The following is a 23,651-nucleotide window of genomic DNA, read 5'->3' as shown; positions in this document are numbered from 1 at the left end:
ATATGTGCAGCTCTCAATTTCCATGGAGTGGAGTGTGGGTATCTTGTGGAGGTCACGTCACAAGTTCCCAACTGAAGGCGTCAAATGTGGCAGTATGCCTAAGAAGATAACGACAGGCGGACGAAAAAACGAGCGAACGAGGCAACGACCGAACGAGAGACGAGTGATGAGGGATGAGGGATGTAAACGAAGGAGGAATCAAATATGGAAGTGAGAGAGAAATTATCACATAACAGCAGCGCGCTGTGCTCAGTGCTAAGTGCTAAAAGGCTAGTCGCATTGAAGCTCAAGATAAAAATAAAAGCAGTTGAGACAAGACCCCATATCAATTTTAAGAGCCCCAGACTGTATTGGGTTCCAACGCTTCAGCCTCGGTATTTTTGGTTTTTTTCCCTTTTCAGTTTAATGGAATTGTAATTTTTTCTTCTTTTTCTTCTTTTGATATAAATTTTATTGTTTTATTCTTCTTTCTCACCTGTCGTTGGCATCCAATGCGACTGGTGGCGACCAACACCACCAGAATACACAAAAGAACAGAGCCTCGGCATTCTCGTCCGAATAGGGAACCTGGTTCGTTTAAAAGAGGAATAACTGGGGCCTGACAACGGGGCTACCCGATTTGCATCCACGTTCTATATATACTATTGGATTGGACCCATAGTGCCACTTGCCGGACCCTGATGGTATCTTTACGACCTTAGATGCAGTATGTTTATCGTGGGACACGGGATGGCTTTATAGACTCATGAGGGCTTACTTCGTACAAGCAGGTCCATTCTCTCAAAGTTGATAAAATACAAAAATATGGCTCGGACAGTGAGACATTCATGCAACCTTGCAGACTAACTTATCTGCCGACTATTGTAGGTAAATCTTCTATTCTACCGGTGATTTTCCAGACCCGCAAGTATCAACCTATGACAATCCCGATATACCTCTCGGTCATGACCCGCATGGGATTTGGGGCCGAGATCCTGATAGCCCGACCCGCCCGATTGGCCGTTCACAGTGAGACCCGGTCCCACTTGGTCTTTTACGACCATGGTACACAAGACAGTGTATGGAACTTGTCTTTTTCATTCTCATTTTCATTCCCCCTCCGAAGTTCCAAGTTTTTCCCTTCTTTTTCAGTACACGAGAGCTCAACCATTGTGCGACGATTAAATATCCTACCAGTATATACAGTAGAAGCCAATAGAGAACATGGAATTATTGTCAAGAGGGATAACTTCCATGTGCTCAGGAACTATGTTATAGACATGTCCGCTATGTCATTGTACAAGTCAAATCTTGGAAGTATACAAGCAAAACCTTGGAAGCTTGGAAGTACACAAGCACAAACTAAGCTAAAGCAAAGAAATCTCTGCTTTAATCTCCACATGGTCAGATATCCCTGCAGTACGGAGTATTTACCGTGATGGTATCAACGCCACTTCTGACGGAAGTCCGGGAAGCCGTCAACAAGCGAGAATGGCGCAGAAAAATCTCGTACAACATACAGCCACCTGAAGCCACTTATCTATCGCACGGGAAATACTTATCTCTGTTCATTTCTTGTATTCCTTTTCCTTTTCGCGTCGCCCATGGTCTACTCCGTATAGTCATTGCAGAACGCCGTGGTACTACCTGGGTATCTGGTACTAAAATTAAACAACTATAATTAAATAGTGCAACATAATATTGTCCAATTTCAGCACGGCGTTCGATATTAAAAACTTCCGAGAATCACCGTCTCACTATCCCATATCCCGTATTCAACGGGCTCAGGGCCAAAGCGTCTGTATCAATTCAGGGTATGTAATGCATGTACGATACGGAGTATCAGTACCAAAGTACTATCTCTAGCTTTTGACACGTCTTTGTGGAAATTTCAGGGCAACATCGCTAGCGTCTTGGATTTACGGCACCTTGTCTCAACTTTGAAATGATTGGACCATCGAAACTTTGTCACTTCGCGTGTGGTGAGGGCGACGGTTCCTGAGATTAGGGCAGTGTCTCCACGTGACAACCAATTAACTGCCCCAGGCCAGGGTACCTGACAGCACTAAAATGGCTCCTGTACTCCGTGTGTTCTAATAGTGTCGTTACTAGTGTGTCAAGTCACTCTTTTTTGCCCCCTCATAGGTACTCCGTACAAACCATAATCAAACTAAACATCGTTTCTTCAGGGCCCGCTTGATGTCCCACACAGTTTATGAATCCACTGGCGTAGTTCTTCAAGATGGAAAGCCACGATAACCATGCCTTACTTTATTTCTAAATCCTGGGGCATATCAACAAACATATGTGGGTAAGCCGGGTAGGACCTATGGCGATCAGGTCGGTTCATGCAGCTCTCCCGAGGCAAATCATATTCACAAGCAGGTACAAAGGTAGGCGGTCCCGTAAATAGGTAGATCACACTCAGACATGCACCCCCGAATAGAAATATAGCGCGTGTTGTTTGTGGGGTGAAAGTTCCAACCTATGTATGGATCGACGCCAGAACCTTGGAAAGCCATACCACCTGACTTGCCCTTGCCAGGCAAATTTCCCCGTTTTCTGCCTTCTGCTTTCTTTGCCTCCTCTTCTCTGTTTCTGGCGAAAGTCCAAATGTCACTCATTTATTCTCCTTTCTTTGCGCTTTCGTGAGTTAATCCAGTCACTCTTTATCTGAAACTCCTGTACTCCATTCTTTTCTCTTCCAATCACCCGTCACACAAATACGAGCTGGCACGAATACGAGCTGCCATGATGTCACGATCGACTGTTGGCCCTTTGGTAGGGCTCCTTCTGATTGTTTGTCTCATTTCCTCGGCGTCAGCCGCAAGGACGGCCGACTGGAAGCCCAGGTCGATATACCAGACCATGACGGATCGTTTCGCTCGCACTGATGGATCGACAACATCACCATGCAATACCAAGGCGGGTCTTTACTGCGGGGGAACATGGCGAGGAACGATCGATCGTCTCGACTACATCCAAGGAATGGGATTTGATGCTGTGATGATATCCCCCATCATCGAGAATGTCGAGGGGCAAGTCGAATATGGTGAGGCCTACCACGGGTACTGGCCATTAAACTTGAACAATCTCAACTCTCATTTTGGAACGCATCAGGACTTGCTCGACCTCAGTGATGCTCTCCACTCCCGTGGCATGTACTTCATGATGGATACGGTGATCAACAACATGGCCTACATCACGAATGGCAGTGATCCTGCTACAGATGTCGACTACTCTGTCTTCACGCCCTTCAATAACGCTGACTATTTCCATCCCTACTGCACGATGAACTGGAGTGTTCCGGCTATTGCGCAGAAGTGCAATACAGGTGATGACAAGGTGGCGCTGCCGGATCTTTTCACAGAGCACGAAGATGTGCAACAGCTGTTGATCAAATGGGCGAATGATGCTATCAAGACATATTCCATTGACGGCCTCCGGATTGACGCCGCCAAGCACGTCAACCCAGACTTTCTACGCAAATTCTCAGACGGTGTCGACACTTTCATGACGGGAGAAGTTCTCGAAGGGGCTGTCAGCATCATGGAAGATTACCAGAGCAACTACATCAACAGTTTGCCAAACTATCCGGTCTATTTCCAAATCCTAGCTGCTTTTACCAATGGCACTACTCCACCGCTGGCGAAAGTAGTGGAGGACATGAGAGTCGCGGTGCCAGATGTCAATGCTATGGCGTCTTTTTCTGAAAATCACGACAAGGCTCGAATTGCTAGCTATAACGATGACATGTCGGTATGTGTGCCCTCCTCAGGTTGACTGGTTGCTTGTTTTTAACTGTAATACTCGGCAGATTGCCAAAAATGTTCTAGTGTTCACCATGCTGTTTGACGGAATCCCCATGATATACCAAGGCCAAGAGCAGCATCTGAAGGGAGATGGCGTGCCTCACAACCGAGAGGCCATCTGGCTCACCAAATACGACACTGAGGCGGAGCTCTACAAGCTGATCGCAAATCTGAATCGCATTCGGAGCCACGCAGGCTACTTGGGCTCTGACTACTTTGAGGACGCGACTCACCCGATCTACCAGGGGTCCAGTGAGCTTGCTTTCACCAAGGGTGTCCAGGGTCGACAAGTAGTCATGGTGTTGTCCAATCAACCCTCGACTAGTGGACGCTACGACCTCGACTTAACCGTCAGCTACAACGCCGGCACGGAGGTGATGGACGTTCTCAACTGTAACAACTATACTGTCGACAACCAGGGCATGCTGCGTGTCGATATGGACAAGGGAGAGCCCCGGGTTTTCTTCCCCACGAAATATATGGAAGGCAGTGGTCTTTGCGGCTACTCTGACGCCAACATTACCCTCGAGATGTTGAAGACTCACAGGACTTCGATGTCGGCTGGAACACAACTTACCAGTGGTACCGGGGTGGCTACCTTCCTGCTAGCAGTGGTGACCAGCATCTTCGTCACGTTCCTTTGAAAGGGATGCCCCGAAAAGTCCTTCCTCGCTCTTCCCATCCTCTCATCTTTCTTCTTCTGATCTTTCAATTTCAGCTTTTCTTTTTTTTGCCATTTTCCCCCATTGCGGAGAGCCGTATTGGCGGCACGACGGCTCGCGGAGATATCCTTTCCTGTACATATTCTTTTTTGTTTTGTTGTTGTATTTTGGCGATATTCTTGGCCTTTTCCCTCTTCTTGATACGTTGTTTGGCCACTGTATCATTATGGTCTTTTTTTCCTAATTTTCTTAAACTTACGCATTATGGGCCAGCCAATGAGATCACATGGGTGGAGTTTCTAGTTTCTAGAAAAGTTCCAGCGTTCCATGGATGAAATTTTCTCCAACTGAGACATTTCAATAATTCCAGACTAATAATTTGATCCACTTGAAAACCTGTACCTTACCTCCGAGTAAAAATAGTTACCCCCACATCCCAGCCCTAGCCCCAAAAGGGATGTGCATATTCTGCTTATGTGCATACATACAGCCTGAGTTGTCATTTTCATTGCAAGAATTCCGCGATGCCTTTCCTGTGGTGTGGATCTCGACAGAAAGGCCAGAAATGGAAACAGATTGAAGGTCGGTCTCCCCCACTGGAAAAGGGTTCCAACCTCTAACCTGAAAACATGTACAGAAGCAGCAGCGAATCTACAACAGCTGCCATCATGGACTGCTCCAGATAACTCGCTGATATTGCAAACCTTTGAATGGCATGTTCCCGCCGACCGGCAGCATTGGCGCCGTCTGCAAAATGCCTTACCAGAGTACAAGGCCATTGGCGTTGATCAGATCTGGATTCCCCCTGGATGCAAAGGAATGGACGCTCATGGTAATGGCTATGACATCTACGACCTGTATGACCTGGGGGAGTTTGATCAGAAGGGTGCAGTTCCTACGAAATGGGGTACTAAGCGCGAACTTGAAGACCTGATGTGCCAAGCGCAAGGCTTGGGCATTAATGTGATCTGGGATGCTGTGCTCAATCATAAAGCTGGCGCGGATTATCCAGAGCCCTTCCAGGCCGTCAAGGTCGATCCCAAACGTGAGCCATGTTATTCCTCTTTCCGTTGATGTTCAATCCATCATGGGTTCTCGGTCATATACTGACTGAAAGAACAGGAAGAGATCTGAACGTCTCTAAGCCGACGGAAGTCAATGGCTGGACAGGCTTCGATTTCGCCGGTCGCGGTGACATGTACAGCTCAATGAAGTACCACTGGCAGCATTTCAGCGGCGTCGACTGGGATGACAAGAGCAAGCAAAACGCAATCTACAAGATCGTCGCATCCAACAAGGATTGGGCGCAAGATGTGTCCACGGAGAATGGAAACTACGATTACCTGATGTTCGCCGATTTGGACCTTGCACACCCAGAAGTCCGCGCAGATCTCCTGCAATGGGGAACGTGGATCACCAAATCACTGAGCCTCAATGGGATGCGGCTTGATGCCGCTAAGCATTTCTCAACTGAGTTCCAACGCGCATTCGTGCAATATGTTCGGAAAACCGCCAACCCAGACTTTTTCGCGATAGGAGAGTACTGGACTGGACATTTACCATCCCTTCTAGATTACCTCAAGAAAGTGGAGTACGATCTCGTTGCATATGACGTCCCTCTCTTGGAGCGGTTCTCCAAATTGTCCCATGCACAGGCAGCAGACCTTCGCGGGATTTTTAAAGATACACTGGTACAGTCTCGGCCGGACCATGCTGTGGTAAGTTGCTTGATGCCCGATAGCCCAATGAGTACCACTCAGCTAACTTCTCCAGACCCTTGTTTCGAATCATGATACGGTAAGTACCAACTGTGGCTTGATCTTGGCATGATTACCTCTGTACCTAACTATTTGCAGCAACCAGGACAAATGCTTGAGGTGAGGCGACCTTCTCCATTCATAATGATTGAACATAGCTAATCAACCCCCAGACCCCGGTATCGCAACCCTTCAAATTACTAGCATACGCACTGGTCCTCCTCCGCAAAGACGGTCAGCCATGTGTCTTCTGGGGCGACCTGTATGGAATACGAGCAAATGTGGATAACCCAATGACACCAAGTTGCAACGGCCTTCTGCCCGTCCTCACACAAGCCCGGAAACTCTATGCCTACGGCGAACAACAAGATTATTTCAACCAACCCAACTGCATAGGTTCGCTTATCCCTTGCTCCACTAGATACTCAGCCCCATTATGGGGGATACCAGACCGTTTTCCCAGATCTAACCGTGGTACAGGATTCGTCCGCTACGGAAACGCCCGTCACCTATCCGGACTTGCCTGTGTGATCAGCAACGCCGGTCATGGTTCGCAGCGCATGTTCGTTGGTCAACACCATGCATCCGAGCAATGGATCGATATATTACATCCTAGCATGAAACCTGTCATTATCGACAAGAAGGGCTATGGAAATTTCGGTGTCCAGGCGATGAGTGCCAGTGTCTGGGTTGATTCGGCTACAGTGGACCGGGATGGTCTGAAGAGGGACTTGTATGTACACGTTCCCATCCTTGCTTCGCCGAGAACTCCGGACTGTTTTCTAGATCGTGGCTTGATGACTAACTCCATTGTTCTACCTAGTAATGTGAATATCTACGATACCTAATCTTTTGTTGGGGTTGGGCGCAAGCCACATACGGGGGCTGTTCGGTGCTGAAATTATGTACAACAAGATAATACATATTGAGATAACACTTTGCCGCATGTCTTCCTTTCTCGTATTCATATAAGTGTGAAGGTTCAAGGAAAAATATTTACTAATTCGGATCTGACTACTCCGTCCTCCGGAATTGACCGCTATTCAACCGGTGTGGAAATGGCACCATTTTGTCCGTAATAATGCGCCTGCAGGTCCTGGGTGAGACACTCATTTCATTGCCTCCGATGCTCCCACGTATGGTGTATTTAGCGTGTTGTCCGAGGACTTATTGAGATATGTCTCAATCCTGGAATTGACCTGTGTATGGGGTGGGTCTCCGTTCAGACACCGAAACGGTTCTCGCAGGCCATTTTCGAGTTCATTGTGAGACACTGAATAATTTACATACAACATATTGGGCTTGAGGTTCAATGTTGCTAGTTTTATGAATATCCATGGACGGCCCTTTGACACCCTTCGAAACGTGGGATTATGTGTTGGCTTTCTCTCAAAATTGTGGCCAACACCCGTGTCGGAACTAACCGATTAAAATACACATGACTACACGAGAATTCAGGGTCTTCCAAGGTTGGTTCCCAAGGCTGACTTTTCCGGTTAAATGGGTTGGTAAGTTACCGCAGAATTTGCAACTCAATGATACTGAAAGCTTAGACAGGTTTTTCCAAAAAAAAAAAAGACGTAATAAAAAAAGAATTTCAACGTCGCACCGTGCCGTTCGTGTCCGCGCTCTGCCAAGGCCGCCTTGAATACCAGTAGCGCATTGCCAAGCCCGACTAGCGTCCTCTTTATCGGCCCTATCGGTGTTCCACACCCATGGTTGGTTGGTTTCCATACCCGTGGTCACCGAGTGTACAAGAATAACTACACAACGGAGTAATACCTGTGGGCATATGGATATTCGGCACATTATGACAATAGAACTCCCAATAATGGGCTAGTATATTACAAGTGGAAGTGGCATTTGCGCCTGAAACTAGCTCCGTTAGCGAACCATTCGCTCCCTGTACTCCGTACCTCTTCTCACATATGGGACCTTACTCAGACCCTGGGTTCCCACGTTTGGTAATAAAATGGTTAAAATATTATTCAAATGCCCTAAAACCGGGTTTCTCACTATGTCAGTTCTATTTTCAGATGTATATTTCCGTATTGGTAGTGGGCGTCAGAGACATTGTTGATTGTTCAGAGCATCCAAGGTTGTGCGACATCAGATGAACTGTTTGGTCACCTACTTAATGACATGGATCCTAGAATCTGAATATTTTTCCATCTTTCACCTCTAAACATTCTCCTTGCATCTCTCTCTTCTACGCTCCAACGTCCATTCGTTTTTTAATCCACACTCGCTTTAATAAGTCAAGATGCGTTTCGCTACCGTTCTGGCTCTTCTGCCTCTGGCCCTCTCTGTTGGAGGTATGTAAAATCATCCCGTGGTGCAAGAGTCTCTCTAACAATTAGTCCAGCTATCAAGGTCACTGAGCCCGCTAAGAATGACGAGGTTGATGTGTCTGGCTCTTTCACCGTGAAGTGGTCGTCCGTTAGGTATGTTGACTACTATCCCTCACGCCGTACCTATGATAGCCAAGACTAACCCATTACAGCACCGATGCCTCCACTGTTGACATTGTCCTTGTCAACAATGCCGTCTACCCCCTGTTGAGGAGAAGATTGCCTCCGGCGTCGACACCTCCAAGGGCTCCTACACTGTCTCTGGCCTGAAGGACGTCACCGATGGGTAAGATTACTCGTGCGACGCTTCGATCGTGCCTTCCTGCAACCAACTAACACTCAACCGCACTACAGCTCCGGTTTCCAGATCAACCTGATCTCCACTGAGGCCAAGAACACCGGCATCCTCGCCCAGTCCGAGCAGTTCGATGTCACCGAGTCCGACAAGAGCTCCTCCAGCGCTACTACTACCGGTACATCTTCCACTGTCTCTTCTGCCTCTTCTACTGCTTCTGCTGCCTCTACCTCTGTTGTCTCTACTGGTACCACTTCCACTGCTTCTACTTCCGCTGGTGTCTCCTCCGCTGAGACCGAGGCTTCCTCTACTGGTACTTCCACCCCAGACGTGTCTACCAAACCCTCTCTCACTGGAGACTTTACCTCTGCCTCCCTTAACAACTGGTCTTCCAATTAGCAAAAGCAGTACTAATATCCCCATTCTTACAGCTACCGGTTCTACCTCTACCGGAACTACCACTGGCACCGAGACCTCCACCAACACTGGTATGACTACCAGCGCTTCTTCCGCCACTGGCTCTGCTTCCGGCTCTGCCTCTGCCTCTGCCTCCCCCACTCCTTCCACCGGTGCTGCTATGGGTCTTGTTGCCCCCGGTGCCGCTGCTGGCCTTCTGGCTGGTGTCCTGGCTCTCAACCTGTAAGTTGCAACTTTAAAATCGGCGTGTGCCGAACTTTGGTATGTGCCTAGGTTCGGTATGACTTGAGCTTCAAAGTCTGCTGAGTTGAAAACTGCATTTGGAACTTTGTATTCGTGGAGGAAGTAATGAACAGATAGGTTTCTGCTTTTTGTTCCTTTTTGGAGGTGACTAGTTGATCTTTCTAGCTTCATCTATTAATGTGGACTAGATATGTAATTGGATGATGCATGCATGAGCTTGCTTTTTTTTTGCTTTAGTCTCTTCGTTTATAGATCTACCCGGCTCTCGGCTTGGTATTGTTATTTGATATTCCAGCACTGGAGCTATTATCTACAGCATTCCATAGGTTCGGCTTTCTTCGCCTTTCATGCGGTTCCTCCATGCCTCTTCCACTCCACCACCCACTACACGGATTTGGGCATTTGGAATTCAAGTATCTGGGTGGGTATGTTCAATTTTGGTTCCGGCACAACTCGATTGGACGCAGGAACCAGCATCTGGTGAGGACAAAAAATTCCAATATCCAACCCCAGCACGCATCAGCCCCAAAATGTAATGCTGGGATACCATCAAAACTAGGGACTGCAATACTAAGATTGGCTGGGACGGGTATGAGTAAATCCGAATCCGAAACGCAAAAGGAGGTCCTTTGTTTTGCTTTCTCCCATTTTTCGACTTATCACTGCCTGGCATCATTCCTCATTGCTCTTTCAATTACTATAACCGTCAGAAGACCATGGAATTTGATTATCTTGCTGAGAAAAAACAGGAACAGAAGGCTACTGCTTGGTTGAGACTTTGGTCAAGCCGGAACCCAGAAATTTTGTCTATGCACCTTGCTAAGCAGCATCGGCCTGGTGAAACTGTATCGGCGTGCCTATGGAAAAGTGGCGCTTTCAATATATGCTATCGAGTCAGATATGATGATGGACCAGATGTCATTGTTCGTTTCGCTGCCCTTGGAAGGGCTATTCTCCGCAGGGAGAAAGTCCAAAACGAAGTTGCAACAATGAAGTACATACGCAAAACCACCTCGATAAATGTCCCTGAAGTGCTCGGCTCCGGTATCTGTTGGGCAGGCCCTTACATTGTTATGTCATTTCTCAAAGGGGTGCCATTATCGCAACTCCTCAAAGATCCTTCTATAGGAAAGCCGGTCCTAAACCCGCAAATCCGCGACCGGAGCTTGAAGCGGGCTTATCACGAAATGGCCACGCTTATCCTCGAGTTGTCTAAGCATGAATTTGATTCTATCGGTGCGCTTGAGGAAAATGAGAGGGGTTTCTTTATTGCCAGGCGACCTCTCACCTTCAACATGAATGAGTTAATGGTGTCTGCAAATATACCTGAAGAAGTTTTCCCTTCGCACACTTTCAGATCAGCCACGGACTACTTTAAAGCGCTTGCTATGCAGCACCTTTACCATCTTCGGTTACAGAAACGAGGTGCTGTTATTAGTGAGGAGGACTCCCGGAAGAAATTCACCGCTCGTTATTTATTCCTGAGCATTACAAACAAACTCTGCGCCGAGCATCCTCAAGAGCCGTTTCGGCTATATTGTGACGACTTTCGTCCTTCAAACGTCCTAATAGATCTCGATGCTTCCTGTATATCGGGAGTCATTGACTGGGAGTTCACATATGCTGCGCCTGCTGAGTTTACATACGTAGCTCCTTGGTGGCTATTGTTGCAAAGTCCGGAGGACTAGGAGGCTGGTATTAGCCAGTTTCTGGTTCGCTATCTTCCCAGACTTGATGCCTTTTTAGAGGTCCTAAGCCACCATGAAAAAGAGTTGATAGAACAGCAACTCCTCTCAGAGTCACAGCGCCTTTCTCCAAGGATGGAACGCTCCATGGAGACTGGGCTATTTTGGGTATGTTTAACAACAAGATACAGTTCCATGTTCGATGAAATCTATTGGACATTCATCGACCATCGGTATTATGGAAGCTTCACTTCTCTTGATGACCGTATACAACTTTTGGACGAAGAACAGCAGCAAGAATTGAACGAGCTTGTGAGACTCAAAACCGGCCAGTGCACCGAGGATGAAGAGAGCTTCGACGATCACTATCCAATTGATAAGCTACTTGTATTATGATTGTGTATTTATCTACCCTCTCTATAGAGAGGTTCGTAGGACTCGGAGGGATCTATATAGTAGACCTCGGAGGACGGAGACACCGAGGTTAGTTGATCTCGCTTACCCGCGTATAGTATACTAGTAAGAACTCGGAGCCAATATTAGAGGCTCAGAGCCTGAATATATATAGTACTAGTTGCAATGCCTTCGTAGTAGTATTGTAGGACCCCTATCACTCTGATCATATCATCGAAGACCCTTTCGCATAGGGTCTTCACATGAATACGGCAACCGGACACATGTTCGCAAGACTAATGGTCTAAAGTCTTCTCTTCCGTCTCACAGCTCACTCGAGGCATTTTCGCCTTCGCACGCGCTCGCTTTTTCCTGCTGGCCATTCGCTTTTGCTCGTCTCTTTCGGCAACAGTAAGCCCAGTGTCGTCTCTCCTATCCATGTTCCCCCCTTCGCACTCTGTCTCTCTTGGATGCAGGGGCTCGTCAATAGACTCATTGTCCGACGTCAAATCGGACATTGGCGTCATTGTCATGGTTCTTGACAGCTGCTCTTCTGGCATGGGCGTCATTCTCTTCGCCATTCTCCCCTGCGGCGTGCGGACTTCCTCTTCGTCTGCTGTTTGCTGGTTCTCATTCCTCTCTTCGGCTAGCTCCTCTTCGTCCGAAGATTCTTCGATCTCACAATCGGTCTCTTCGGCCTCGTCCTCAGTGATACCTGGAGATTCCTTTCCTTTCAGCAGTTGTGCACACTTCCTCCTTTTTTTCGCGGTATCGTTGTCGATAGTTCTCTCTGCACCATACCATGTCAGCTATCACGCTTGTTATGCGCCACTCAAACCTACTTTCTTGGCTTTTCATTTTCTGCATAAATTCCTCCATTTGCTTGTGAGTTACAACGGCCCTTGCAATACAAAGGTCCGGTATGTCATTCAGCCCCTCCCAATCGACCTCATCTGCGCAGTCTATCGGGCTGTCACTTCCGGGTGGAGTATACGAGGCTTGCTTCAGTATGGGATTTATGTGCTCTTTACTTCCATCTGGGTTTTGGGAGAAGTACCGGCCATCCCTAGAGATCTTAACACCCGATATTACGACCATCAAGAGGGCAGTACTCACAAGTGGACATAATGGTAGCTATCATTGTCGCCCTCGCGGGCATACTTGTGTTTGCAATACCAGTCTCTCTAGAATGCAGTGTCAGACTCGAACAATGGATTCAATATATTGTGCTGTCATTTGTCACCTTTGTCCTATACGTGTGGTTGAACTTTTCGGTGACAATTGTATACTCGCCAAAGGCATCTCTCAGGGGTCCCTCGGTCAACTGATATTCCATGATTAGCAGATTCGGATGATTGGAACGGCTATCTTGGAACTTACTAGAGCATCCGAGGGATCGGCACGTTGAGCTTGCATCCGGAGTGGTCTACCCGATAGGGTAGAACCGGAAACTCCCATGGTTATTCAAGATATCAGAAATTCAAGACATAACAGAACGTGAAGTTATTCAGGGGCCACTCAAAATAAGGGGAGATTCTACTTTAGGACTAGCACAGGTGGGTCTGTCTGTAGACATATTCATAGGGGGTGATCTACTCGCCGGTGAATTTACACCTCTCGACTATAGAAGACTACTTGATCAGAGGTTTGAATCCAATTATGTCAATAACCAATACGACATGATGTCCAAAGTCATGTTCATAGCTTGGAAGTCATAGGCTAGAGCTTGACCTCGTAGATCATGGTCAACGCAGCTGGATATTCAACAGACCAGCAATATGAGGCACTTCTCTTCCATACAATTAGATCCTACGCATCCTTGTTCCTTCTTTACAACGTTCCGCTCTCATATTTTACTAGAAATACAGCAACGCTAACGTAGTAAGTCACTCGCACATGTTCACTACATGGGCCCAGACTCTTAGGAGTTGAAGGCTCTCTAATCGAGTATGCTTGGATGCGGAATACCACGACGGAAAGCCCGATGCCGCGGCACCAAGTAACTGAAGGATATAATACACCTTGTTAAACCATAGTAGCATCGGGGTAAACTGTAGATGGCTCGAGAGCAAACAAAACAAATATGGCATGTGACAAGACATCACGCTCCTGCCTTGTCAGCACTCGAAAGCCGCGACTTCCAAGGTTTGACTTTTGTACGCAGCCAGCTCTTCTGTCTTATACTCTTGCAACTATCGTCCCCGCCTCTGGCCCTCTGCTCGGTGCCAGCAAAGAGTGAGGCATGTTGACGAAGCAGAGGGGTATCAGTGAAAAGCGTGGAGGAATCTTTGCACCACTACGGAGGTCGAACTACCCTGAATACATTCTAGTGGCAGCTGCTGTTAAAACTCAAGCGAAAAGTGTTCGCCTTGAGCCGATAACGAAGAACAGTAAGTAAATGTAGTAATTACTCCTCTATAATCTGAAAACATACGCATCATATCTTTAGGTCAACGATGGACAATCAAAGAACAATCACCCTATCTCCAAGAGGCGTGCTCCGCCAACTTGCCCAGGCAATGAACGGGGAACGAAATGGACTTGTTCTCACCAGAGAAGGTAGAACCTTGCCCCGCTCGCAGTGAAGCATGTCGCAAGTGTCTCCGTCAGATGGCTAAAGAGGCGGCTACTACGAAATTCCCAGTGCCGTAAATATCACCCCGGCCGGAAAGGGAGAAGCGTACCTACCTACCATTTGGGCAGATGTTCTTTTACGAGGCACGGATTGTATGAACACCGATCCATCCTACCGGCAAACAGGCATCAACATGATATTTGATACGGAGCCCCATCGGACCATTATTACGGAAGATACTTGAAACACTCAGCTCGTGGTCTGCATCGCTTAACTGGCCTAGCCTACGAATTAGTGTCAGTATAGCTTTGACAAATTGCCATGTCGCCATCGATACCAGATGCCGAACGAGCTGGTTGGAATACTGTTCGGATAATTGTTATGCATTGGTCATAGTCTTCGGATGATCCGTCGGCGGGTTCTGCTTGCAAAGGAAGGAATCTCGGAGGAATTCTGGGGAGATATTACAGCGCAGGAATATGTCAATGCGGACAACGCTGTCGTCTCCCTCTTAAGAAGCTTCGCCTTGAGCTTCTCTCTGCTTCTGCTTCTCAAGCCTCTTTTCAAGTTTCTTCTTAAGCTTCTTCTCAAGCTTCTCCTCGAGCTTCAACCCAAGCTTCCTTTCAAGTTTCTGCTCAAGCTTCCTCCTAAGCTTCTCCTCGATCTTCATCCCAAGCTTCCTCTTAAGCTTCTGCTCAAGCTTCCTTCTAAGCTTCTCCTCGAGCTCCTTGTTCCCAATCTTCCTTTCTTCAGGTTTCTCTCGGGAATCCTGCTCATCAGGTCGTTCGATTTCTTCTTCTCCGGTTCGCATCTTCTTCGCTCGATGCTCCCCGGCCTGCTCGCTTTTGCGTTTCTTCTGCTTCTTCAGCTCCCCGTGCTCTTCGGGCTCTTTCTCTGGCTCTTCAACCTTCCTGTGACTGGGTTTGGGTTTGACGCTGGTATGTTTTGCCGCTTCATTTTCATCCTCAGATGTGTTGTCCTCGGATTTCACCGAGATATCCCTCGCAGTTGTTGGCATCACATCTTCGTCCACGTTCGGCATCCCCAGTTCACTGGGCTGCTCCGGGTCTAGACTATTGCATCTGTGATCAAGCACGTCGTCGTTTTTGCAACTTTCCACTCGGTGTTGGCCATAAGTCGTGTTGTCAGTTGTTTCGATCACACCTTGATATTGTGACTCAGTTCTCTGAGTTGCAGCTTCCTAGTATCAGCAATGCCACATTCTAGGAAGGGACCAAGCCATACCTTGCTCCCGCTCTCGTCGGTCGATTTCGCTCCAGATCAAGGGACCTGGACAGCTGAATCTTTCAATACAACGATCAGGTATAGCAGGCAATTCGTCCCAAGGGACCACATTCGACCAGTTCTCCCAGGTATCGCTGTCAGGTGGGCCAAACAAGGCTTCTTTCTTTTTCATATGCAGCGTCTCTTCACTTCCATCCGGATTCATGGAGTAGTACCAGCCAGTCCTATGTCGCAAGATCTGATATTAGAACGGGAGCGCTTGGTAATGAGGCCTTTCGACGGGAAGCAAGGCAAAAACGCTCACACATTGATGTAGTGGTAGGATTCAGCATCCGGATAATTGAAGTACGAATGCTTGCAGTACCAATCGTTCTAGAATAAGATGTTCAGACTCATATCACAAGTTGTTGTTCAACGACCTCTCACCTTCACGTTGTAATTTGCTCTGACGACCTGATATTCGCCAAATTTGTCCCAGAATCGCCGCCGTCGCTGCCGGAAACTCATATCGTGCTGAAAATGTTTTAGATTATAATTCCGTTCTCTCAAATTCATTAACTGTGACTCACCGGCACATACCACAACCGGTATTTTCTATCCTTGGAAGCCATCGTGCGATATACGTTGAAATTAAAGGAGACATCGATGAAAAGGGGAAGTGGGTATTTAAAGCTAAGAATCTCCCGAGCATCCCACAGAGCATCAAATACTTCTTCTACAACATACACGTACTAAAATGTAAAGCGCTACATCAAGAACCCCATCTATAGCTTCAAAACAAGCTATAATATCTACATCCAATGCAGTATACCCCATTGAACGATAGATCCTCATCCAGAGGGATATTTCATTTCAAATCATCCAACACATAATCATCGCCATGCACACGGGCAATATACGTGCAAGAGGTATAGAGGTATACTATAGTTTCCAAGCCAAAACACAAAAGACCCCAACCCCAACCCAATGAACCCCCAGCATCTGCATCTTTCAAAACTACCCTTAATCCAAATGCATTCTCCAAAGCCCATCACCAAGATAATGACCCTCATCAATAACAACTCCCTTCCCTTTACTCTTGATCTCCTCGGTGCCAACCTTCAGCATACCAATCATACAAATCTCCTCCTTCCCTTCAGCCTTGACGCCAACGATCTGCCCAGCCTCAAGCGCGTGCTCGGCATCGGGTAGACGGCCGCCGGGGGAGGTGAGACCGGGAGCCATGAGCGTTGCACCGGAGAGCACGAAGCGGATGGCGCCGCGGTCGATTTGGATTGTCGGGACGGCGGAGGGGTAGGCGTGGATGAGGCGGAGGTGAGGGACTGGGGGTCCGTCGATGGGTTGGAAGAAGAGCGGGGTTGAGTCTATTGTGTAGAGGGTCACGCGATCGGGTCTGGGGTGGGTTTGGTTAGTTTTTGGTTCTCTGGAATGGGATGCATAGCATATAGTAGAAATAGAAAGCTGGAAATGATGCTAGGATTGGATGGCACAAATCGGGGAACGGGAACTGTACAGTTTCACGGCTTCCAATGATGCCTTCTTGGGCATGACATCTTCAATGTAGGGCTCGAGCCCGGGGTATGTCTCCAGCAGCTTTTGGCGCAGGCCGCGCTGCACTGAGGACTTCACCTTAGACCGGTTGCTTGGGGGGATACTAGGTAGGACACGTATGTTAGCTGGTGTCTGATAAACATTGTGGCAGGAGTCATGCCATAGGAGCTGTATATGTCTTGATCTGGAGTATTGAACAGCTCCTGCGGTCTTTGTGGTGTATCAAAACGGAGGATGCGTGTGCTCCCTTTTGACAGGCAGAAGGTACCAATCAGGCCATTGGTCTAGCTGCTGGGTTGCTGCGTGTTTATTGAAGGGTTTAACTCACTCTTTCTTAAACATGATGATGATTGAGGGTGTGATAATATGAGGATCAAGCTCTTGATACGCAAGTGGGATGCGCGGGGACGTTGTCACGTGACTGGTAGAGTGCTTTGCAATTTTTCTAATTGAAGCTGAACGGCCCAAGAATAGAATAGAATGTATGGTGGTAGACTACGAATATGGTCTCTTGCAGACTTGGTTTCCAAATATCAAGGCAATTGAACTAGCCTAGAAGGGAAATACGATATATCGTGCAATGTGCAACGAAATAACCATATTAGACCAAGCGAATACAAAACGATCGATGATAGTCTATAACTTCAAATGGCTTACAGATCATAGAAATCTAGAAGAAAAAGATACAAGACTGTTCAACACTGGTGTATCATTTAAACTATTGTCTATGTGCACCTAGTGCTTAGCAGCACCGGCCTTGATGAGCATGATATCGCCATCCTCGACGACGTAATCCTTGCCCTTGGTCATAATCTTACCAGCAGCCTTGATGCTGTTTTCATCACCGTACTCACGGAGAGAAGAGTAGTTGTACACGATGGCCTGAATGAAGGTCTTCTCGAAGTCGGTGTGAATGACACCAGCCGCAGCGGGAGCCTTGATGCCCTTGCGGATGGTCCATTGCCGAACCTCGTCCTCACCAGTGGTGAAGAAGCTGCCCAGGTTCAAAGCCTGACGCATGGTAGTGATGATCTTAGGCAGACCGGACTTGGTGCCCAGAGTCTTGCACTCAGCCTCAGCGGCCGCATCATCGTGCATCAGGGTCAGACGCTCCTCGAACTGAGCCGAGACGGGAAGGATGGGGTCGCCGGGAGAGTTGGTCTTGATCCACTCGAAGACCTTGGGGAGGTACTTGTTCTTCTGGCGGATGTAATCTCTCTCGCTCAGGTTGACAAGGTACACAACGGGCTTAGCAGTGAGCAGGAACAGGGGGTTGATGACTTCGACCTATAACCAGTTTGGTTAGCATGACATTCTCAAAAGAGTTTTGAGTGATGTAATCATGTAGAAGTGAACTCCAAAATTTCAGCAAATAACTGTTTTTCTCAAGGTGCCTCGGATTGTGAGTATCCTTTTAATGAGGCACTCAACGAGCTGGGTTAATTTCGAGCAGTGCTCTTATTCATCAGGAAAGGAGTTGGTGTGGATAGAAGGGCAAGTACAGTTGGGGAGGAGAAAAATTTTCAACATACCTCTTTGGGGTTCCAGTCACCCTTACGGATGTCATTGCCAGCCTTCAGGAACTCAAGGATCTTGGCAGTAGTAGCCTCCTCTTCCTTGAGCTTCTTCATCTCCAGAGACTGTCCACCACGACGAGTCTGCTTGCTGAGAAGTTCGAGAGCCTTCTCAACAAACTCGATATCCTTAATGCGGAGCTCCTCGTTGATGATGGTCAAATCACGGCAAGGATCGACGTCACCCTCAACGTGGATAATCTCGGCATCATCGAAGCAGCGAACCACCTGGAAGATGGCATCGACAGCGCGGATGTGTGACAGGAAGGAGTTACCCAGACCGGCTCCAGTCGAGGCACCGCGGGTGAGACCGGCAATATCGTACACGGTCAAGTTGGCAGGAACCTGCGACTTGGGCTTGTAGTGCTGGCAGAGCCAGTCGAACCGCTCATCGGGGACGATGACGCGGGCCTCCTCGGGGTCAATGGTGGCATAGGGGAAATTGGCCGGGTTACCGAGGGAGGACTTGGTGATGGACTGGAAGAGTGTCGACTTGCCGACATTGGCAAGACCAACCTGAAGCCATATTGTTAGTCAATCATGGTTGAGAAGAAAAGAAGAAAAAAAAAGTGTGAGGAAAGGGGGCAAGGGGGTTTAAATAGTTTTTCGGGAGGTAAAAAGTGGACTGTGCTGTGTGGAAAAGAAGGAAAAAAAAAAAGGGGAAAGGGTGGGGGCCTAGCTCACATACGATACCGCTCTTCAGGTTGTTTCCTGGACGGCCCAAAAGGACCTTTTCCTGGACTTGGGGCTTCTTGGGTGCCATTTTATTTGATTTTTTCTTCTTGCTTGAGTAGAAGCGACAGAAGAGAGGTGGGAGGTGGGGGGATGTCGAAAGGCGGAAGCGGGAACAAGGATGGAGCGCGCCAAATGCAGGACCAGCTGCGGATCGATCGACGATACGAAGGAAAAAGATAGAAGAAGTGGAAGACGTGATGGCGGCTGCCCACAGCAATTGCGGGCAATGTCAATGAGTAAGAAGAGAGTAAATGAATGCGTGTCTAACTATGCAAAAAGCAATGTTGATGAGGTTCGCGTCTGGCATCTTCAAATTTTCTGCCTGCAGAGCTGCCACCGCCCACGTGAGGGTCAAGCCCTGACGACGTCACTGCCATGTATGTGTATCGAGGGTTATTAGGGCCTGTCTACATAGTCGGCAAGATATGTCCATAGCAAGATGGGACAGGTTGACTTAATTAAGAACGACCCCAAAGGAGGACCTATGATACAAATACACCATGAAATCAGACATATCATCCCCAATCCCGCCTCAGCAGGGATAAAATAATGCGAACCCTTTTGGGTGACCCAGCCCTAACTTGTTGAACGCCAGCAAAAACAGGAGGAAAAGGTATAGATAGCAAGAGAGAAACCATCATTAAAGATCCATTGCATCGCCATGCTCCGATGTAGTGTCAACCATATCCAGCAGCTTGGCATAAGGCACTGTCACACGTTGAAGATCACGGTGTTTGCCTGGAGGAACGTTCGTCAGCAATTAAATCATCAAGGGAAAAGAGCACAAAAACTAAAAACATACCAAGTGCTAGAATCACCTCCTTCAATAATGTTTCCCGTGGCCAGCCACACAGATCATCAGATCCTTCGCGCCAGTTACGGCCTTCGCGCTCATTGGCCTGCAATTTCAAGACTCGCTCGCTGGCATCATCTTCGTCCTCGAAAAGACCGCCAATGAGACCCTTCAGGAGCTCCTCGACCTTCAGCTTCAGACCCTCGGCGCCGATGCGCTTGGCGTACATGGATAAGTATAACCGGAACTCTTCCTTGGCACCCAGGGACAGAGCAGCAGCGAGACGATTTTCAAGATGAGCAATGGATACGCTGGACTCGAAAGTCTCGTATCCTTCGCGTGACAATAGAACCTTGATGAGACGCTGGAGGAAGTATGCTCTTCCACGAAGGAGGGTCTCATTCGTGGTGTTTCGCTCCAACCAAGGAATGATGCCGGCTGCAACAGCTGCCTTGGCATCCTTGGTATCTTGTGTATCCGTGGCTTGCAAGTTGCTCACGGGTGCGTCCGTGGTGTTCCAGTACTGACTGCCGACAGCCCACCAAGCTTCCGAGATGCGCTGCCATGTGAACATGGATGGGGAATACGAGTATCCCTCGCCGTTAGACAAAGAAACGACGACTCGGCCCTCCGAATTAATGCGTGCTTCTGTTACTGCGGGAGCGGCTGTGGGGTTCGCACCCATAGTATGAATTGCAGCATCCAGGACAGGCTGGAGGGAGACTGGTGGGTGAGGAGAAGACAGGTGCTTCACATTCCAGACGTAGCACATGCCCACGGAGGATATGCACATGATCCACGGTCCATTGCACTCCAAGATGACAGGCTGTGCCTCGAGAACAAGTGCACTTACCAGACGACGACCTGCCGGTGTCCAAAGATAGATTGATCCATCCTCACAGCCAGCTGCCCACATGCTCTGATTACCAGTCACAAGCAGGACAGTCCGCGGTAAGAAATCCTGCCACAACGGCTGATCTCCGCGGAACAATGTCAGACGCACCGGCTCGCGGTCCACAGCACGACCGGTCAGACTTGCTGGTGATGGGTTCCGAGCTTCGAAAACCACGTCCACCCGACTCTTGGTAGATCCTGAATCTGTGCCAGGGGCAGGTTGTTCCGTCGGTTTGCCGCTCGAATCTAGCGCGCGGAGAATCTGGCTGCGAATTTTGGGGACTGCTAGACGAAGTTGACTGACCGACATGCAAGGATTTGTGACTGCGGGGCGAATGAACTCTGGAGTTGGCTGTTGACCGGTTGTGGCAGACTGAACTTGAGCTGGTAGAAGGCCGTCGGGAGTGTTGGCCATGATGGGAGTTGCACCATTTTGACTGGCAAGTGCCACACGCTTTTCTACGCTGCCATCTTCGTCGCCTTCTATTTGGGCCAGTTTGCGCTTGTTTCCAAGAAGAAGAGCAGTCAGTCCGCCCTTAGGTAGACCATCAAAGGGTTTTGACAGGTCAACGATGGTGGTGGGGGCGTCAGCCTTCACCTGATTGCTGACAGATGCCATCAAACGTGCTTGCGGGAGGGATGACTCGCCAGCCCCAGCTCCGGAAACTAATAATGGAGCGATACGCTTCTTGCCCTCTTTGGTGTATGTTGGACGCTGCTTAAGTCTTTCCAGCTTGGCTTTGTAAGGGTCAGGCTTCTCTGATTCTGTGGAAGGCGTCGCAGGAGTTCCATTCGTTTGGGTCTTCGTAACCTCGGGAGCTGGCGAAGGGCCCCGAGCAGGGGTGGTCCCATTTGATGGCTGTGGGGCTTTCTCTCCATTCGTAGTAGGTTCGGCGCCATCGCCCATCAGTGCACCCATTCTCCCTTCGACATGCTTGATCTCGCCAGCCTTGCTCTTTTCCTCTAGCAACAAGCTGTCGGTGGTTTCTGTGATACCAGCGCCCTTTCGATTAGTTCCAAACTTGGTGAGTGACTTCTCATTTTCTTCCATCTCCGTGGCCCAGCCCAGCTCGCCATCTTCAAACCTGACTGCCACAATTGTGCCATCCAGAGCAGTAGCAAAGAGACACTTTCCATCTGGGGTCCATGCCAGGTCTGAAATAGCTTTAGCAGCCATTTCCTGGGCAACCACAATCGGTCGTGCATTGCTCGTAATCCAGATACTGAGGGATTTGTCTCCACCGGCACAAGCAATGACAGTAATGTGGTGTTGGGGTACAGGCTGTCCATCGGCTTGCTTCTTATTGGGCGGCTCGGTTGCATAAAGTCGTGGAGAGAACGAACAAACCTCAACAGGTGCCTCATGTCCAATCAAATTGATATCACCATCCCACGATCCACGGTTGATGATGGCCACAGAACTCACAGGACCGTTCACAGCGTTTGCAGCTGCGATGTGCATCCCATCAGGCGACCAAGAACAACGACGGAAATAGGCTGTTAAAGGAGAATTGGCAAATGGGGCTGTGATTGTTTGCTCAAGGACGAAATTGTTCATATGGTCGTGAGCTGAAGAATTAGGGGCTGGGGAGGTGAATCGGAAGATGCGGACGGTCCGGTCATCACTAGCAGTTGCGAAATATTTGTTTGCCGGATCAAAAGTGATGCCTTTGACATGGCTCTGGTGGATCGCTATCATCTTCAACTTTTCAAATGAGTGGCCAGACCACACCACGACCTTTGAGTCTAGTCCAACGGAAACCAGTATCGATGAGTCGAAGGACCATCCGAGATCCTGGACATCATTGTCGTGACCGATCAATCGCCGAATCGTGCGCCAGTTTTCAACGGGGGGGTGCTTCATCGGTGCCTAAAAGTTTTCCCATAGCCGTCAGTATATGTATCCGTTTCTCCATATCCAGTGTATCCAAAGCATACCAAATGTTGACGAGTGTGTTGGAGGGTTTGCGTCGAGTGTGTACACGCAGACAATCTTATCATCTGCACCTGATGCCAGGTATTTCCCGTTGGGCGAAAACCGGACGGTATGAATGGTGCCGGAGTGGTTGCTCATGGATGCCAGTTGTTTTGGCTTGCCCTCAAGTTCGGGAGTTCCGGTGCCGTAAATAGCATCTGTTGACCAGATCCGCACGTATCCATCTAAAGCAAAGCAAAAGCCAGAATGTCAGTGATAGTTCTCTCCGCGGCGCATGATCATTGTGACCTCCACCTCAAAGCAAAAAGAGTCAAGCTCACCTCCAGCAGCTGTGACCAGTCGCTTCCCGTCTGGCGAAACATCGCAGCTGTAAACCTCAAAATCCTTGCGTTCACCTGTATCAGAGCAATGACATTAGCAAATTTAGTCCTTTTCATGGGATGGTTTGGTTCTGCTCTCATGAAGCACTGCATCCCTCCCGACAGTGTCAAGCAAAGAAAACCAGGGCGATCAAGCTCCGTACCTCCATGGGTGAGCCAAACTGGCTTTATGATATGCATCGTGCCAGTCCCGGAGCAAAGTCACGGTAATTCGCTTATTTCTCAGCGGTTTGAGTAGTTGTGCCTCGAGGTAAGGTCGTGCGACACGTATCGACACCAAAGTGCGCGCGGAGCGTGGGTAAGGAGGGGAGCGGCGCGTGTGATCGAGCGGGTCTTTAATTATATGGGTTTAACGTGGAACATGGCAGGACCAA

At 48.6% G+C, this 23,651-nt stretch overlaps 9 protein-coding genes across 9 annotated transcripts; 4 read left to right on the top strand and 5 right to left on the bottom strand.

Moving 5' to 3' along the window:
* Positions 1-2,730: 2,730 nt before the first annotated feature.
* Positions 2,731-4,435, top strand: N7489_004017 (alpha-amylase; the record flags this gene model as incomplete). The annotated part of the gene is made up of 2 exons (XM_056709769.1): positions 2,731-3,738; positions 3,797-4,435. 2 exons carry the CDS (start codon positions 2,731-2,733, stop codon positions 4,433-4,435), a joined length of 1,647 nt encoding a protein of 548 aa, XP_056568190.1.
* Positions 4,436-4,977: 542 nt separating this feature from the next.
* N7489_004016 (alpha-amylase) lies at positions 4,978-7,058 on the top strand (the record flags this gene model as incomplete). Its single annotated transcript, XM_056709768.1, has 8 exons — positions 4,978-5,035; positions 5,091-5,498; positions 5,576-6,171; positions 6,227-6,250; positions 6,310-6,330; positions 6,384-6,606; positions 6,691-6,943; positions 7,034-7,058. The coding sequence occupies 8 exons, from the start codon at positions 4,978-4,980 to the stop codon at positions 7,056-7,058; spliced, it is 1,608 nt and encodes a 535-aa protein (XP_056568189.1).
* Positions 7,059-8,473: 1,415 nt separating this feature from the next.
* N7489_004015 (GPI anchored serine-threonine rich family protein) lies at positions 8,474-9,499 on the top strand (the record flags this gene model as incomplete). Its single annotated transcript, XM_056709767.1, is given in 6 exon segments — positions 8,474-8,525; positions 8,576-8,654; positions 8,714-8,756; positions 8,774-8,847; positions 8,916-9,186; positions 9,215-9,499. The coding sequence occupies 6 exon segments, from the start codon at positions 8,474-8,476 to the stop codon at positions 9,497-9,499; spliced, it is 804 nt and encodes a 267-aa protein (XP_056568188.1).
* Positions 9,500-10,232: 733 nt separating this feature from the next.
* N7489_004014 (phosphotransferase family protein) lies at positions 10,233-11,597 on the top strand (the record flags this gene model as incomplete). The annotated part of the gene is made up of 2 exons (XM_056709766.1): positions 10,233-11,162; positions 11,205-11,597. 2 exons carry the CDS (start codon positions 10,233-10,235, stop codon positions 11,595-11,597), a joined length of 1,323 nt encoding a protein of 440 aa, XP_056568187.1.
* Positions 11,598-11,890: 293 nt separating this feature from the next.
* On the bottom strand, positions 11,891-13,052 carry N7489_004013 (uncharacterized protein; the record flags this gene model as incomplete). The annotated part of the gene is made up of 5 exons (XM_056709765.1): positions 11,891-12,384; positions 12,437-12,660; positions 12,711-12,778; positions 12,838-12,918; positions 12,975-13,052. The coding sequence occupies 5 exons, from the start codon at positions 13,050-13,052 to the stop codon at positions 11,891-11,893; spliced, it is 945 nt and encodes a 314-aa protein (XP_056568186.1).
* Positions 13,053-14,680: 1,628 nt separating this feature from the next.
* Positions 14,681-15,211, bottom strand: N7489_004012 (uncharacterized protein; the record flags this gene model as incomplete). Its single annotated transcript, XM_056709764.1, has 1 exon — positions 14,681-15,211. The coding sequence occupies one exon, from the start codon at positions 15,209-15,211 to the stop codon at positions 14,681-14,683; it is 531 nt and encodes a 176-aa protein (XP_056568185.1).
* Positions 15,212-16,416: 1,205 nt separating this feature from the next.
* On the bottom strand, positions 16,417-17,307 carry N7489_004011 (translation machinery-associated protein 20; the record flags this gene model as incomplete). Its single annotated transcript, XM_056709763.1, has 3 exons — positions 16,417-16,807; positions 16,928-17,068; positions 17,294-17,307. 3 exons carry the CDS (start codon positions 17,305-17,307, stop codon positions 16,417-16,419), a joined length of 546 nt encoding a protein of 181 aa, XP_056568184.1.
* Positions 17,308-17,700: 393 nt separating this feature from the next.
* Positions 17,701-19,302, bottom strand: N7489_004010 (YchF/Obg family ATPase; the record flags this gene model as incomplete). Its single annotated transcript, XM_056709762.1, has 3 exons — positions 17,701-18,252; positions 18,498-19,055; positions 19,228-19,302. The coding sequence occupies 3 exons, from the start codon at positions 19,300-19,302 to the stop codon at positions 17,701-17,703; spliced, it is 1,185 nt and encodes a 394-aa protein (XP_056568183.1).
* A 612-nt stretch (positions 19,303-19,914) lies between these two features.
* hir1 (putative histone transcription regulator Hir1) lies at positions 19,915-23,457 on the bottom strand (the record flags this gene model as incomplete). Its single annotated transcript, XM_056709761.1, has 5 exons — positions 19,915-20,012; positions 20,077-22,831; positions 22,946-23,121; positions 23,218-23,292; positions 23,421-23,457. The coding sequence occupies 5 exons, from the start codon at positions 23,455-23,457 to the stop codon at positions 19,915-19,917; spliced, it is 3,141 nt and encodes a 1,046-aa protein (XP_056568182.1).
* Positions 23,458-23,651: the final 194 nt, after the last annotated feature.

Source organism: Penicillium chrysogenum, assembly GCF_028827035.1.
Source record: "Penicillium chrysogenum strain IBT 35668 chromosome Unknown utg000002l_segment0_segment0, whole genome shotgun sequence".
Classification (NCBI taxonomy): Eukaryota; Fungi; Ascomycota; class Eurotiomycetes; order Eurotiales; family Aspergillaceae; genus Penicillium; species Penicillium chrysogenum.
This window is presented reverse-complemented; position numbering and strand designations above follow the sequence as displayed.